At 53.3% G+C, this 12,616-nt stretch overlaps 1 protein-coding gene across 2 annotated transcripts in view; it reads left to right on the top strand.

Moving 5' to 3' along the window:
• Rnf220 (ring finger protein 220) overlaps positions 1-12,616 on the top strand; it is a 110,550-nt gene that overhangs the window by 91,119 nt on the left and 6,815 nt on the right. The window contains exons 1-5 of one of the 2 annotated variants that reach the window (XM_059254829.1): positions 596-740; positions 886-928; positions 4,170-4,291; positions 4,632-4,764; positions 12,444-12,540. In XM_059254829.1, the coding sequence (XP_059110812.1) occupies positions 687-740; positions 886-928; positions 4,170-4,291; positions 4,632-4,764; positions 12,444-12,540 (449 nt within the window). In that variant the 5' untranslated portion in view covers positions 596-686. Of the gene's footprint in view, positions 1-595; positions 741-885; positions 929-4,169; positions 4,292-4,631; positions 4,765-12,443; positions 12,541-12,616 lie in introns of those variants that run through there. The other variant, XR_009377632.1, reaches the window with a different exon arrangement.

Raw genomic sequence — 12,616 nt, 5'->3', positions numbered from 1 at the left:
AGTGGGCACACCTGAACAGGTGTCCTGAGAACCTAGGAGGAAGGCGCCTATTTAGATCGCTGTTGGCCTAACGGGCACGTGATGCCTGTGGGAGCTCCAGGAACGGCCTGCAGGCGATGAAACGTGGGGTATCCTGCGATGGGCTAGAGGCTGTGAGGAAGATGGGCTTTGGCGGAGACGGCCCCCGCAGACGATCGGGACCTCCTATGCCTTCTCCCTGGAAAAGCACCCCTTTGGAGGTGCTGCCCTGGGCCGGCGCGCGGGGAGCAGGAGCCCAGGTCGATCTCCGAGGCCAGGCCGGAAGGACCGTGGTGGGAAGCACCAGCGGGCCGCCCGAGCTGGGGCGGAGAGTCCTTGGGGCCGTGGGAGGGGCCGGAGGGGGCGGCCCCAGCAGGTCGTTAACCCCGCCGCTAGCCGCAATTTCCTGGCCCGGGTCTGCCCGCACACCCCCGCCCGTGAACTTTCACCCCCAGCGCGTTACGGCGGCGGATCACGTGATCAGGGCCAACATGGCCGCCGCCGCTGCTGGGAGCTGAGGTGCCGCCGCCGCCGGGCAGCCGGGGGGAATCCGCCCGCATCGCCGCCCTCGCCGGCCGGGCTGCCGCGGGGCCCAGAGCGCCAGAGGCTGGGGCTGGAGCGGCACCGCGCGGCGGCCGCGGGGTCCCGTTAAAGCAGCCCCGGCGGCTATGCCGAGGGCCCGGAGCGGCCGGCGGAGCAGGGGGGCCGGCGGGAGGGAGGAAGTAGGTTTGTTTACGGGCTGCTTGGGGCGGGGCGGGCCTGGATGAGGGTCGGGTACTAGGGCAGGGGCCGGGACTCCAGGCCGCGTCTGACGCTCTGTGCTTTATTTTTTATTTTTTTTTGCATCTGCCGGGGATTTTCTCCCAGACCTTCCTGCGAGTGCGAGCCAACCGGCAAACCCGACTGAATGGTGAGTCCGGTCCGGCCCCTCCCTCCGCCCCACCCCCGGCCTCCTCCCTCCTTCACTGCCCGCAGCTCCTGGCTTGCCTGGGTCTCTTCATCATCGGGCCAACTGACTTCTTGGCAGTCGCAGCGTCTGAGAGTGCAAACCAAGGCTGCCGCCCTCAGTTTCCCCGTCTGTCTAATGGAGGGTTACAGTACTCAGCTCGTGCCCAAGCCTTTCTAAAGGCCCGAAAGAACCCTGGGGGACAATAAGTGTCGGAGAATGAGGAACAAGCTACACAATTCCACTCGGGAGCTCAGCTTTGAATTTGCAGACTGCTGGGACCTCACTATACAAGTCGGCAGGGCGCTGAGAATGTTTTTCTTCTGGTTTTTAATCAGTGCCCAGTAGTGTGAATGCAGCCTCTCTGCTGACACTTGACAATGCAATGAGATCTCGAGTTCCCACGGCAACAGGAACTAACTCGTCCCAGGGCTCTTTGAGTTATCAGTCGGCCCACATTTCACAAAGGTGATCAGCGTGGGCTCGACAGCTCTTAGAGGCCTTTTCTGAAAGCAGGCCGTGTATGCACTACCTGGCGGTCCCCCTTTTGGATTCAAACCTCTGGAGCATTCCTGTTTGCAGAACACAATTGAATGGTCCCGCTTTTTGTGCTGACTGAGGTGTGGTGTAAGTTGGGGTTCACTGTAAAGGGCTTAGGGTCTCTGGGCCAGCTGGTGAGTAAGACCATGGACGTTTAAGATCCCCAGCCCTTACCACTTGATTGCTACCTCCAGGTTTAGCCCGGTGTGGAAAAGAGAAGAGCACTCATTGTGGGCTAGCGCCGGTCTCACCACGCCTCCGAGAGGAGCACACTGCAGTGTTTTGTACAGAAGGAAACCGAGGCTCTGGTAGCTGAAGGTCATTTGTTTGATATCACCAAGTTGGTGTAGCTGAGCCATGATTCAAGTCTGCTTTTCCCTAAAACCTTTGCGTCTGCAACCATGTCAAATGCTTTGACTCAGAGGCAGCTTCAAGGACAGAACTAAACACCCTGCCACGCTGTGGAAAACTTGTTCGGGACTTCCTTGCTTGCCTGGTAATTCGCAGGTGAAGCTGGGCCGTCAGGATAGATTTCTGGGGCTGTAAGGATTCCTCTGCTGGCCTAGGTGTCCTGGGCAAAGAGAACATCTAGCAGTATCGTGCTCAGTCATTTCTTTATTCAGTAATCAAATCTTTTTGTCTTGTTTTTGTTTTGAGATGAGGGCGCCCCCATATAGCCCAGGCTAGCCTTCAACCTCAGCCTCATAGTAGTAGGGTCACAGGCATTGAGCCACCATACCCCGTTCAGTTACTGGATTTTCCAGCTCATCAGTAGTCATCCTCTTACCCGGGGAGGTGCCTTCACATTTGGCAAGAATGTACGGGACCTTTGTGGGCACACTACTCCACACCACATTTCCAATAACTTTTGGGAGCCTTTACCCAATTCCTTTCTGATGTCTTCCATGTTTTCTTTTCTCCCTAGCTCTGGTGTCAAAGCCTGTCTGTGCCTGAAATTCCAAGGATTAGATCAACAAAGCAGGGATCTGGATCTATATGCACAAAGGGCCCAGAATACAGTCACATCTCTATAGTGGAAACACAGGGAATTGCAGAGATGAGTTAGACCTAGGTTCTGAAATCCCACATGCAGTTCTTGTAGGCTGGTAAATTTCCCTTTGCTTTTGCTCTTTCTGGGGCTACTGTTCCTACAGTTTGAGACACTCCCAACCTCAGATCCTCCACAGGCAGAGAGGCTGGAAACCTAGCGAACTCATGGGATCTCTCACCGACAAGGCTGAGATGGAACCTCGTGGTACAAGGGAGCATTCTAGGCTGTAGAGTCAGGCCTGGTTCCTTATTTTGCCTTTGCTACTTGTTGAGTACTTAGGCTTGTTCCTTTATGAGGTTTCTTCATTTGTTAAAACGTAGGAAGACAAGCCAGGTGTGGTGGTACATACCTTTAATCCTAGCACTCAGAGGCAGGTGGATCTCTGTGATTTGGAAGCCAGCCTGATCTACAGAGTGAGTTCCAGGACAGCCAAGGCTACATAGAGAAACCCTGTCTCCAAACAAACAAAAAGTGGGAAGACAACCTTTGCTTCAAATGTAGATGTTAGTGAGCGTCCTTTCATGAGGTACTGGCTCTGAGACCAACATAGCGTAGAGACCCTGACCTGTAGCATATGAACGCTCACCTGTGTTTCCCTCCCCTGACTATTCACGAATTTTCCACCAGGGTCAGCATACCTAAGAGAGTTCTTCCTGGCCTTTCAATAGAAAGCCTTTCCCTCCTTGACAAGCTCCCTAACCCTTCCGCCATCAGTCTGGTCTCAAAGTGGTCATCACTTATCCTGCTGTTGCATTCTGGGAGAGGCAAAAGGAAAAGAGTCTCTTGTTTTGACCTCTTCCTGCTTTGGTGACAGGAGGGCTGCCGAGAAGGATTAGTGAGCTAATTAGAAATGATTGCATCTCTCAGCATTAATTAGCAGTGCCGTGGGCTTGCAGTGTGCGCTTTGGAACTGAGCCCCTTTGGGACAGCATGGCAGGCAGACCTCTGCTCTGGGGCCTGCCAGCCCTCTGTACCGATTAGAGATGATGGGACAGGTCCGGGTAAGAACCATAAGGCCTGCCCTCTTCTGGTATCCTGACCTGGCTGCCCAAGGTCTAACCAGACCCTCTATACTTTTACAACTGTCCCTCAGTCTCCTTTCCTGTAAAATGGGAAAGGACACCTCAGAGGTAGTGCTCTTGGCATGGTCCTAAGCGGTGTGCTAGGTACCATACTTGGGGCACTTGGCCCTGGGACAAAAGAAGTTTCTAAAGGGTGAGTAAACAGTAGATCAAATCAAGTCTTGGAATAGCCTGGAATTCTAACCAAGAAACTCTTTAGAGCTGTAGTTCCAAACACCAATGAGTAAGTCTCTGGGTTTGGTTTTCTGGAGACATACCTAGCTACAGGGAGTTTCTCCGCCTGCTGGACTCATTGGGCACTGCAACTAGGGAGGGGTGGGTTGCTCTTGAGGCACTTGTGGCCCACCAAGGAGCAAGGCTGGGGCCCGGAGGAGCAGGAGGCACTGAAGAATGAGGGCTACATCAGGCACTGAACAGAAAGGCTAATGGCTGGTAGCAGGGCAGGATGTGTCTGCTCCACTGGGGCACTGAACTACAGAGCCACAGTGGCCAGCAGCTTATTGTGTTCTTCATTTTCTGTTTCTCCATGCAGCTCGGATTGGGAAAATGAAACGGAGGAAGCAAGATGAAGGGCAGGTATGTCCCCTGTGCAACCGCCCCCTGGCAGGATCGGAGCAGGAGATGAGTAGGCATGTGGAGCATTGCCTTTCTAAGGTAGAGGGGCCGTGGCCACCCACCTTCCTTCCTCCTCCCTTCCCTGACTGCTGCTGACTGCTCCGAATCTCTGGGCTCCTGGGGTCTCCATGTGGTCTCAGCAGCTTCTTCCCTCTGCTCTTTGCCTCTTCCTTTTGCTTTCATTTCCACTTATTCCCTGTTCGGGCTCCTGTGGACAGTGGTGGGGAAGAGGCCAGGTCTTTGATTTCCATATTGGTTGTGTTTCAAGGGAGTCCATTTGGCATCCCACAGCAGGGGCTAGGGCTGTGCCTTCCTTGCAGGCTCTGGGAGTAGGTAGGGATGGCCTGGGCTCTGCATGATCCTGCTCTGCTCTTCACAGAGGGAAGGCTCCTGCGTGGCTGAGGATGATGCTGTGGACATCGAGCATGAGAACAGCAACCGCTTTGAGGAGTATGAATGGTGTGGGCAGAAGCGGATACGGGCCACCACACTCCTGGAAGGTGGCTTCCGAGGTATAAAGCAGCTGACGACTTGGGCAGTGGCACTCTGGTGACCAGGTCACTGCGGGTAGCTGGGCATCATTTCCACCACGTGGGAACTACTGCTGGTGGGGCTCCTTTGTAACCGCGCTGCCTGCCTGTGATGTGCATATTAAAGTGGATGTATTTGGGTGGGGAAATGGAATTGTGAGGCTGCAAGCTAGCAATGACGAGGGGGCTCTCAGCCTCGGGTGATGCATTGAAGGTGACAGCCAAGCCGCGTTAGCACCTGCATAAAATATTAAAGGGACGGTTATGCATTTATCACTCCATCCCTCTTAAGGCTGATAAATGAGAATCCAGCAACCTGCTGTACACCTCCAGCACTAGGGGCCCTCAGGGCTTCTAGGCAAACACATTGGATTTTCCTCCTCCTCCTCCTCCTCCTCCTCCTCCTCCTCCTCCTCCTCCTCCTCCTCAGCTCTATGTCAGGGAAATCAGTTACAGAGGAGAGAGTGAGTTATGGCAAAATTTGACCTCCCATGAGCTTCATTGGTGAATCTAATTTTAGCTCTGATCCCATCTCTTCTTCCAGGGCGCCCTCTGCCCTGAAGCAAGAGGGGCCCGGGCTCAGCTGCTCCCTGCTTCCCCTGGGCTCTCCCCAATTGTTGCACAAGAGTCTGCAGGGCCCCGCTCATCTCTGCTGCCTTCCCAGTTCCTAAGACAAGGCTTGGCCTCCTTGAAGAGATGGAAGAATTGGTTGGGTGCTCAGGGTCAGTGTCCTCTTGTCACTGTCTCCTGCCGTGGGCAAGGGAAGGAGGCAGCTGCTCCTTGGCTCTTAGCTCTTTCCTCTTTCTCTGCAGAAGCACAGCTGGTACTGCATCTTGTGGTCAGTAAGGGAGCCAGGCTGCGTCCCATCTGCCTCCTGTGTCCGGGTACCACCCTTGGGAGTGCCACTGTGTGTGTCTGCTCCCTGGGGACTCTCACAGCAGCCTTGAAGAGGGCCTTTGCTTCCTTAGAGCCACAACACCTGGGCTCACGCTGAGACCAGTCTCTGCAGTCCCATGCAATGCAGATGGGTCATCATGCCTCCGGGCAAGTCAGATTGGAAAATCAAGGGGGTTAAAAAACAAACAAACCATTTCCCCCAAGTGTGAGATGCACGGTCTTAGTTGTCATTTCACAGAGCAGTTATGTGCTGGAGCGCTAGTGGATCTGAAGCCTTGCAAGAGTGAACAGTAGAGAATTATGCCCATGGGTACTAAAGTGTGTGTAGGTGTTGAAGGCAGTCCCTGCTGGTCAGTTCTGGAAAGCTGTTGTAGGTGAGCCTTGTTATCAACTGCAACTATACACACCAACTGCGGTGGTAGTTCCTTAGGTTTCTTGGCACAGGAGGGGACCTGGTGGCTCTTGGGCGCTCCTGGAGAGCTGGAGTGGGTCAAGCCGCACAGGGCCTGCTGCTTCAGCGAAGTCTCTCTGCCTGGGGAGGCACCAGCAGCTGGGTGTGGGAAGCTCTTAGGCCTCGGGTGGGGATCATTTTTCCGGGTGTGTTTACACTGTGAGGTTGTTCCTTTCAAGAATTCCTGAGGAGAGTTCAAAGAGGGCTTTTCTTTGAGCGGTTTGGAGAGCGAGAATGAGAGTGAGACTTGAAGAGGGAACGGGGCCGGAGGTGCCTTTATCTGCAGAGAATTGCTCCAGCTTTCCTGATAGAAGCTGCTGCCGCCTCTTAAACAGCTTAGTGCAGTCAAAAGACAGGCTGACTTGAAAGGCTGTTTTACAGCGAGATCAGCGGGGGCCACGAAGCAGAGTGTGGAGCGATGGAGGCTGAGCCTCCTCAGTGGGAGGGGGCTATCAAAGAGAGGCCCTGGCTGATCCTGACTGCCTCTGCCCCTGAAACCCATCTGCAAAAGCTGGCCATCTGTCAGCCTACCCTCCCTGGCCAGGACCAATAGGCCCAACTCTTGGGGGGTTGGGTGTGGCCCTGCCAGGCGGCTGGTGTCAGTGCAGTGCATTGATCGCCCGCCGGGCGGGCTGGGCCGCAAGCTGGGCAGCTCCTGCTTAATGTGATTGAAAGGCAGTTAAAATGGCGGCGACCTTTTCAGGAGGAATTAGATTGCCTGCCAAGACCGGTTAGAGGGAGTGATAACGCCAGCTGAGGAAGCTGCCCAGCCGACTTCAGAGAGGGAGGCAGAGGCAGGATGAGCAGGCGAGCGGTGAGGTCCATTTAAGCTGCACTGTGCGTGCTGACAAGACAGAGATTGCTCCCCTTGTTAGATATGAAGGAATGGAAGAACTGTGATGAGTCCCTGTGTCCCTTCATTCTCCTGTCCCTCCCCAGCCTCGGGTCCCTTCGTCATCCTCGACAAAGCTTCCTACATGGGTCAGATCAGCTGCCTCGGTGTATGCCTGTGGGAGGCAGTGGTCAAACAAGAGTCTTGGTGAGGACACTTGCTTAGAAGAACAGGCCGTGAGCTTGGGAGCTTGGGGTTAAGGACAAGGAGGCTCAGATGTCTCAGGACAAAAGGAAGAGGACGAGAGAACATCCAAGAGATGTCCAGTTACAAATAGATGGGTATTTATTTAGAGACAAGGTCTTTCTTTGTAGCCCTTGCTGGCCTGGAACTCACTATGTAGACCAGGCTGGCCTCGGCCTCACAGGTTCACCTGCCTCTTCCTCCCAATAATTAATTACAAATAATTAAACAAACAAAGTAACAAAACCTGAGGAAATAGCCAACGGCTGCTAGAGAGTAACAGTCATTTTTGGTGCATTCTGACGGCTCAGTCCAGCAGTGCTCTTCGGGATGTGCACCTCAGCTGCTGATGGCTCCGATGAAACCTGAGATTTTCTGACTGCTAGTGCTGTTTGCATGTGGGTAGTACTCAGGGCCTAGTTCTTCACCTAATGATACCTACAGTTAGGGTGGAAACTGCTTTTCTGGGATACTCTGCCAGACTTAGGAGAGTAGGTGTCTTTCCAGGCTGGAGAAACGGGCCACAAAGGAAGCAGCCCTTTGGATAAGCCTGACTCTGTGTCCTTCATAGTCAAGGAGACATGTGACTAATGAGTCCTAGCCTGCTCTTCCTCTTCCTCTCCTCTGTGTCTTAGAAAGAGGTGTGGGGTGCTGGGCTCTAAGTCCTCCCCTGTATTGGTAGTAAGAATTCACTTGTCTGGATTTGGGGAAGCCAGAGCTCAGTCCATCTAGAAGGGACAGTCTGGACAAAGAACATGGAAAAGATTGGTTTCAAATCAAGTGGCTGATGTTGTAGGCCAGGAGTGGGGAGATGAGGCATTTCTGAGGGAGCTGCACATGAAGTGGAAAGTGTCGCTCTGCACCTTTGTCTCTGAGCCCTAGCTGAAGCCTTGAAGGAATGCAGCACAAAGCCTCTTCCAAACAGGTGGAGTAGGCCCGATCTGGTGGTACACTTATTTATCCCAGCGCTTCTGGGGCAGAGGAAGGTGGATCTCTGATCCGAGGCCAGTTTGGTTCACATAGCGGGTTCCAGACCAGCCAGACCTGCGTAGTTGGGGGAGGGGGTTGGGAGAAGGAGGATGCTAAGACAGTGAGTTGTGAAGGGCTTCTGTCCTGCCTCGAGTACCATCTTTCCTGAGTCCCTGCTTAGATCTCGGCTGCTTCTGACTAACCTGGAGTGAAAAGAATCCGGAGAGAACAAGTAGAGGCAGTTTTAGCACAGCTCTTTGAAATAACTGTTGACAGAACTGAACAAGTTCCGAGGCAAGAATGTGGAAGGTAAATCCACAGGCATGGGCCAAGAGGGGAACCCCAGTTGCTAAAGATGTCCCTGATGGCCACTGTGCTCCCTAGACCTGCCCGTGACACGTTTTGGAGCAGTATACCACTGCAGACAGGTTTGGGACAGAAGGTGAAGGTGCCGTCTTCTGACTCTCCCCACCTGCACTTACGATGGCTGCCTGGTGGGAGGGGTGTGGCTAGGAGCAAGGCTGCTTCTGTCCCCGGTGGGTGGCAGTGGACAGGATTTAATCACCTTTTGGAACACAATTGTTAAGCTGGAACAGGGGGAGTACAGGCAGAAAGAGCAAGTATCAATGGTTTTAAACAGCGTCTGTCTCTGTGCGACTCTCCTGACGTGAGGCAGTGAAACGCGTTATCGAGAAGGCCCGGAAAGTGGCTAAGTGCGTTTGACACACGCCAACTCCCTGCCTCCACACTGGATAATTGCATTGTCAACTGTTCAGCGAGGTGGCAGGTGACACTGCAGGCCGATTGATTGTCCCGCATCGCAGCTCCCCAGACTGTCAGCTCCCCAATCGATGGCGTTTACACAAGACACCGTAACTGCATCTGTAACTAATTCCAGTGTAAAACTCCCCGGAAGCTGCTGCCCCTGCCCTCCTGTAGGCGAGCACTGGGCTCTAGAAGGCCCCAAGACTCCCCTTTCTCCCCAGGCTCTAGTTTGGTTGGGAGCAGCAGGTGAGGAAATCAGTGGTTCCCTTTTTGTGGTTTCAGGTTCCAGGATGTTACTGCCCCCAGTAAACGGGCATCTCCAGTTTCTCAATCGATCATTTGATCAATTGATTAAATTAACACTGATTTCCCCCCCTCCTCAGTGGTCCAGGAAGAAATGAGTTTATGGGAGAAGGGTCATTTTCATAAGATTTAGACTTAGATGTCATCTGTGCACTTAGCCCTCTCCCACTCTGTTCCAAGCATTCACTGGAGGGAAGGGGACTCCGCCAGGCACTGTTGACCATCAGACTTAGTTCGTCAGCCATTTTGGTGACCGGAGCTCTTCTGGATCATCTTGGAGGTCCTAGGGACCCAGTTGTTTCCTGCACAGCAGCAGCAGCAGCAGCAGGAGCAGCAGCTTGGCTGGTCTTCCCAGAGCTACATGGAAGAGAGGCCAGAGACTTGGAAAGGGGCTGTCTGTGCCATCTTGCCTCTGAGTACTGGCTTGGGATATTCCAGCAGCTGAGAACATAAAATGACTGTGAAGCCTTCCTCTCCAAGATTGAGGAGGGGGGCAAGCTGGCAGGGCTGCTTTCGGCATAAAAACGGCTTTATGGCCGTTTCTTTTTATTATGATTCTGCCAGAAGTCAGCAAGTGACATTTCATTAAGAAAATAAAGTTTAATGTGCTGGGAAGGAGGTTGGAGCAGGTTGGGGCAAGTACCAGAGTGAAATTGGTGGTGGCAGCCTGCTTGGAACACCTGTGGGGATAGGGAGATGTTCCCCACATCTGTCTCAGCTGGGGGATAGGATCAGTGTCGGAGTGGAGTAGACTGCTCAGGCCAGAGGCAGGAAGGCCTTTTTTTTTTCCTTAGCTAACAAGATGTGCCACTTCCCCCCCCCCCCCCCCCCCCCCCCCCCCCGGCTCCAACCCAGTCGGAGGAACAGAAGGTTGCTGCCAGGCTGGGCTGAGACTCTTGGTAGTTTTCTCTGGACGCTAATCAACCAGACCTGGCCTTCCTTCTGGTGCAGGGTTCATAAGGCATGGAGCAGTATTGGCAGTATTGAGCCAGTAAGTACTGCTGGGGTGTGCTGTGTGGATGGATGATGCTGGAAGTCAGGCCCGGGAGCCTGGAAGGTTCCAGTCTGGTGAGGAACAGTAGCATACACTAATACGATCTTAAGTTGTAAAAGAGCTGGGATGGACATCTAGAAAGGGACAGATATGTGTAAGTACCTGAGGAGGTTATCACTCAGAGCACCTGGAGAGTGGGACCCCGTCCTGAAATGTTCATACTGGGCCAGACAGGATGACCTCCAAAAGGTCGAAAGAATATTGGAGGTGAAAGATCATTCATCCTTTAGCCAAGAGGAAAATACTTGAGGTCCCTGGGCTGCTTCACCTGTTGGGGCTTCCTGGCAGCTTTGATTTCTCTGTTTAGCCAAGGGAGCCATACTGGACTCAGAGGCGTACTAAAGAGCTTTTCACTTTCCCCACCCACAAGGCAGGGGTAGGCCAGGCTGTGCGGGGAATATGAGGCTGCTGCTGAGCTGCGTGCACTTGGGAGTGGGGGCTGGCAAGGTTTGGCAGGACTTGTGGGGTGCGGGCTGTAAATGAACCTGATAGCTACATTCTGATTGATGGCGGAGTTTGTCTCCCAAACTGTCAGAGGGTTTATAGAGGTGCCACTCACCCTCGGGGTGGGAATTGCTTGTCAGGACACCTGGCTGTGAATAGGAGACAGAGCTGTAACTTGGTGTTTTCTCAGCTTAATGGCTCTGCTGCTGACCTGCCTGCTGCCTCAAGTGTGTCAGTCCCTCTGGGGATGTGCCAAATGAGGACTGTCAGGAGAGGTAGATCCTAGGCACTGACTAGCCTCTGGGTGGATGGATGGATGGGATCTCAGACCTTAGACAGAAGGGGTAAGAGGGATGAGTCGGGAAGCGGGTACTGCTTGAAAGCGCGTCCTGATGAATGGTCTGAATGGTCGGCATGAGTGAAGTCAGTAGCTCTGTTGTCTGTCTGCACACACAGTGAGAGTGGAGATGTGGAGACCCCGCCGACCAGGCTGGGGAGCCCCTGGTGCTTCTGGAGTCAGGCTGTATGGTTAAGTGGGACGAGGCAGGAAGCAGACTTTCTGAGATCGCTGGGCAGAGCTCTAAGCTTCTCCTCGATGCAAAAGGTTCCTTTGCTGGTCCTTTGGGCAGAGTCCTTCATTTTCTTTTGTCCCTGGCAGAGCTGCTGATCTGGCTAGTAAGATGTCACCTAAGATCCACTAGGACAGAGATGTGGGGATAGCTCTTTGGTCTCTGACCTTGGCCTGTCAGGAAATGTAGTTCTGGAGTCAGAGACCACCTGGCATATGAAGTGGGCTTGGTGAAGCCTTGGTAGCTCACCCTTTACATTAGCCAAGAGTCTGCCTTTGGTTGGGCCAAATGCCCCCTAGGGATCAGCAGACTGTCTGGCCCTCAGCCTGCCCTGGCCAGCCTAGCTGTCTTTGTGACTGCTCTGAGAGGCAGGTGTGCATGCCGATCCTCCCTTGTCTGTCCCTTTCTAATCCCTTTCTAACTACACTTGTCCAGGAATCTGAGCTGTGTGAGGTGGAGATGAATAATTAATGTCAGGCGCTTTAGACACCAAATATTTGAACAGCTGCCTGGTGTTTTTCCTGGCAAAGGACCTAGTGGTCCAAATCAGGATGTTGGCTAGGGGGTCCTACTCTGTGACTCTGACTGGCTTTAGCCAGCCTTTTCTCCTCGGATGGACCTCAGGCTGGACAGTGAGATAGAGAAAGTCTCAGAACCTATTCGAGAGTGACCTTTTGGACTTGAGTTTCTCTACCCTCTTTCTGCTCTTCTGGAACTGGAAGACAGGTGTATAGGAGGCCGGTTATAGCCCTCTAAGGACCTGACCTAGTGTATGATTGTGCCAGTTTATAAACAGAAGCAACCTGGAGCAGCATGCAGTACGCTAAAAGGTGAGGGAGAGGGACAGAAATAGAGTCAGAAATATCTGAGGGTTGCTAGATGGTGGTGATGCATGCCTTTAATCCCAGCACTTGGGAGGCAGACAAGTAGATTTCTGAGTTCAAGGTGAGCTGGTCTGGATAGTGAGTTCTAAGACAGCCAGGGCTGTTATACAGAGAAACCCTGTCTCAAAAAAAAAAAAAAACAAAAACAAAACAAAAAGAAAAAGACCTAAATTCTACCTAGAAGCAGCAGCAGGGGCACCCTTGGCCTAGTTCTTGGCCTCTTGCCCTTCTTACACTCTGCTTCCCACAGGCTCTGGCTTCGTCATGTGCAGTGGCAGAGAGAACCCCGACAGTGATGCAGACCTGGATGTGGATGGAGATGACACTCTGGAGTATGGGAAACCGCAGTATCCTTGGGGTCCAATGGGGCAAACCACCAATACCAAAAGTAGCTGGTGCCTCTAAAACTTGATCTTGCTCCTG

The sequence above is a fragment of the Peromyscus eremicus genome, chromosome 2 (genome assembly GCF_949786415.1).
Source record: "Peromyscus eremicus chromosome 2, PerEre_H2_v1, whole genome shotgun sequence".
Taxonomy (NCBI): Eukaryota; Metazoa; Chordata; class Mammalia; order Rodentia; family Cricetidae; genus Peromyscus; species Peromyscus eremicus.
This window is presented reverse-complemented; position numbering and strand designations above follow the sequence as displayed.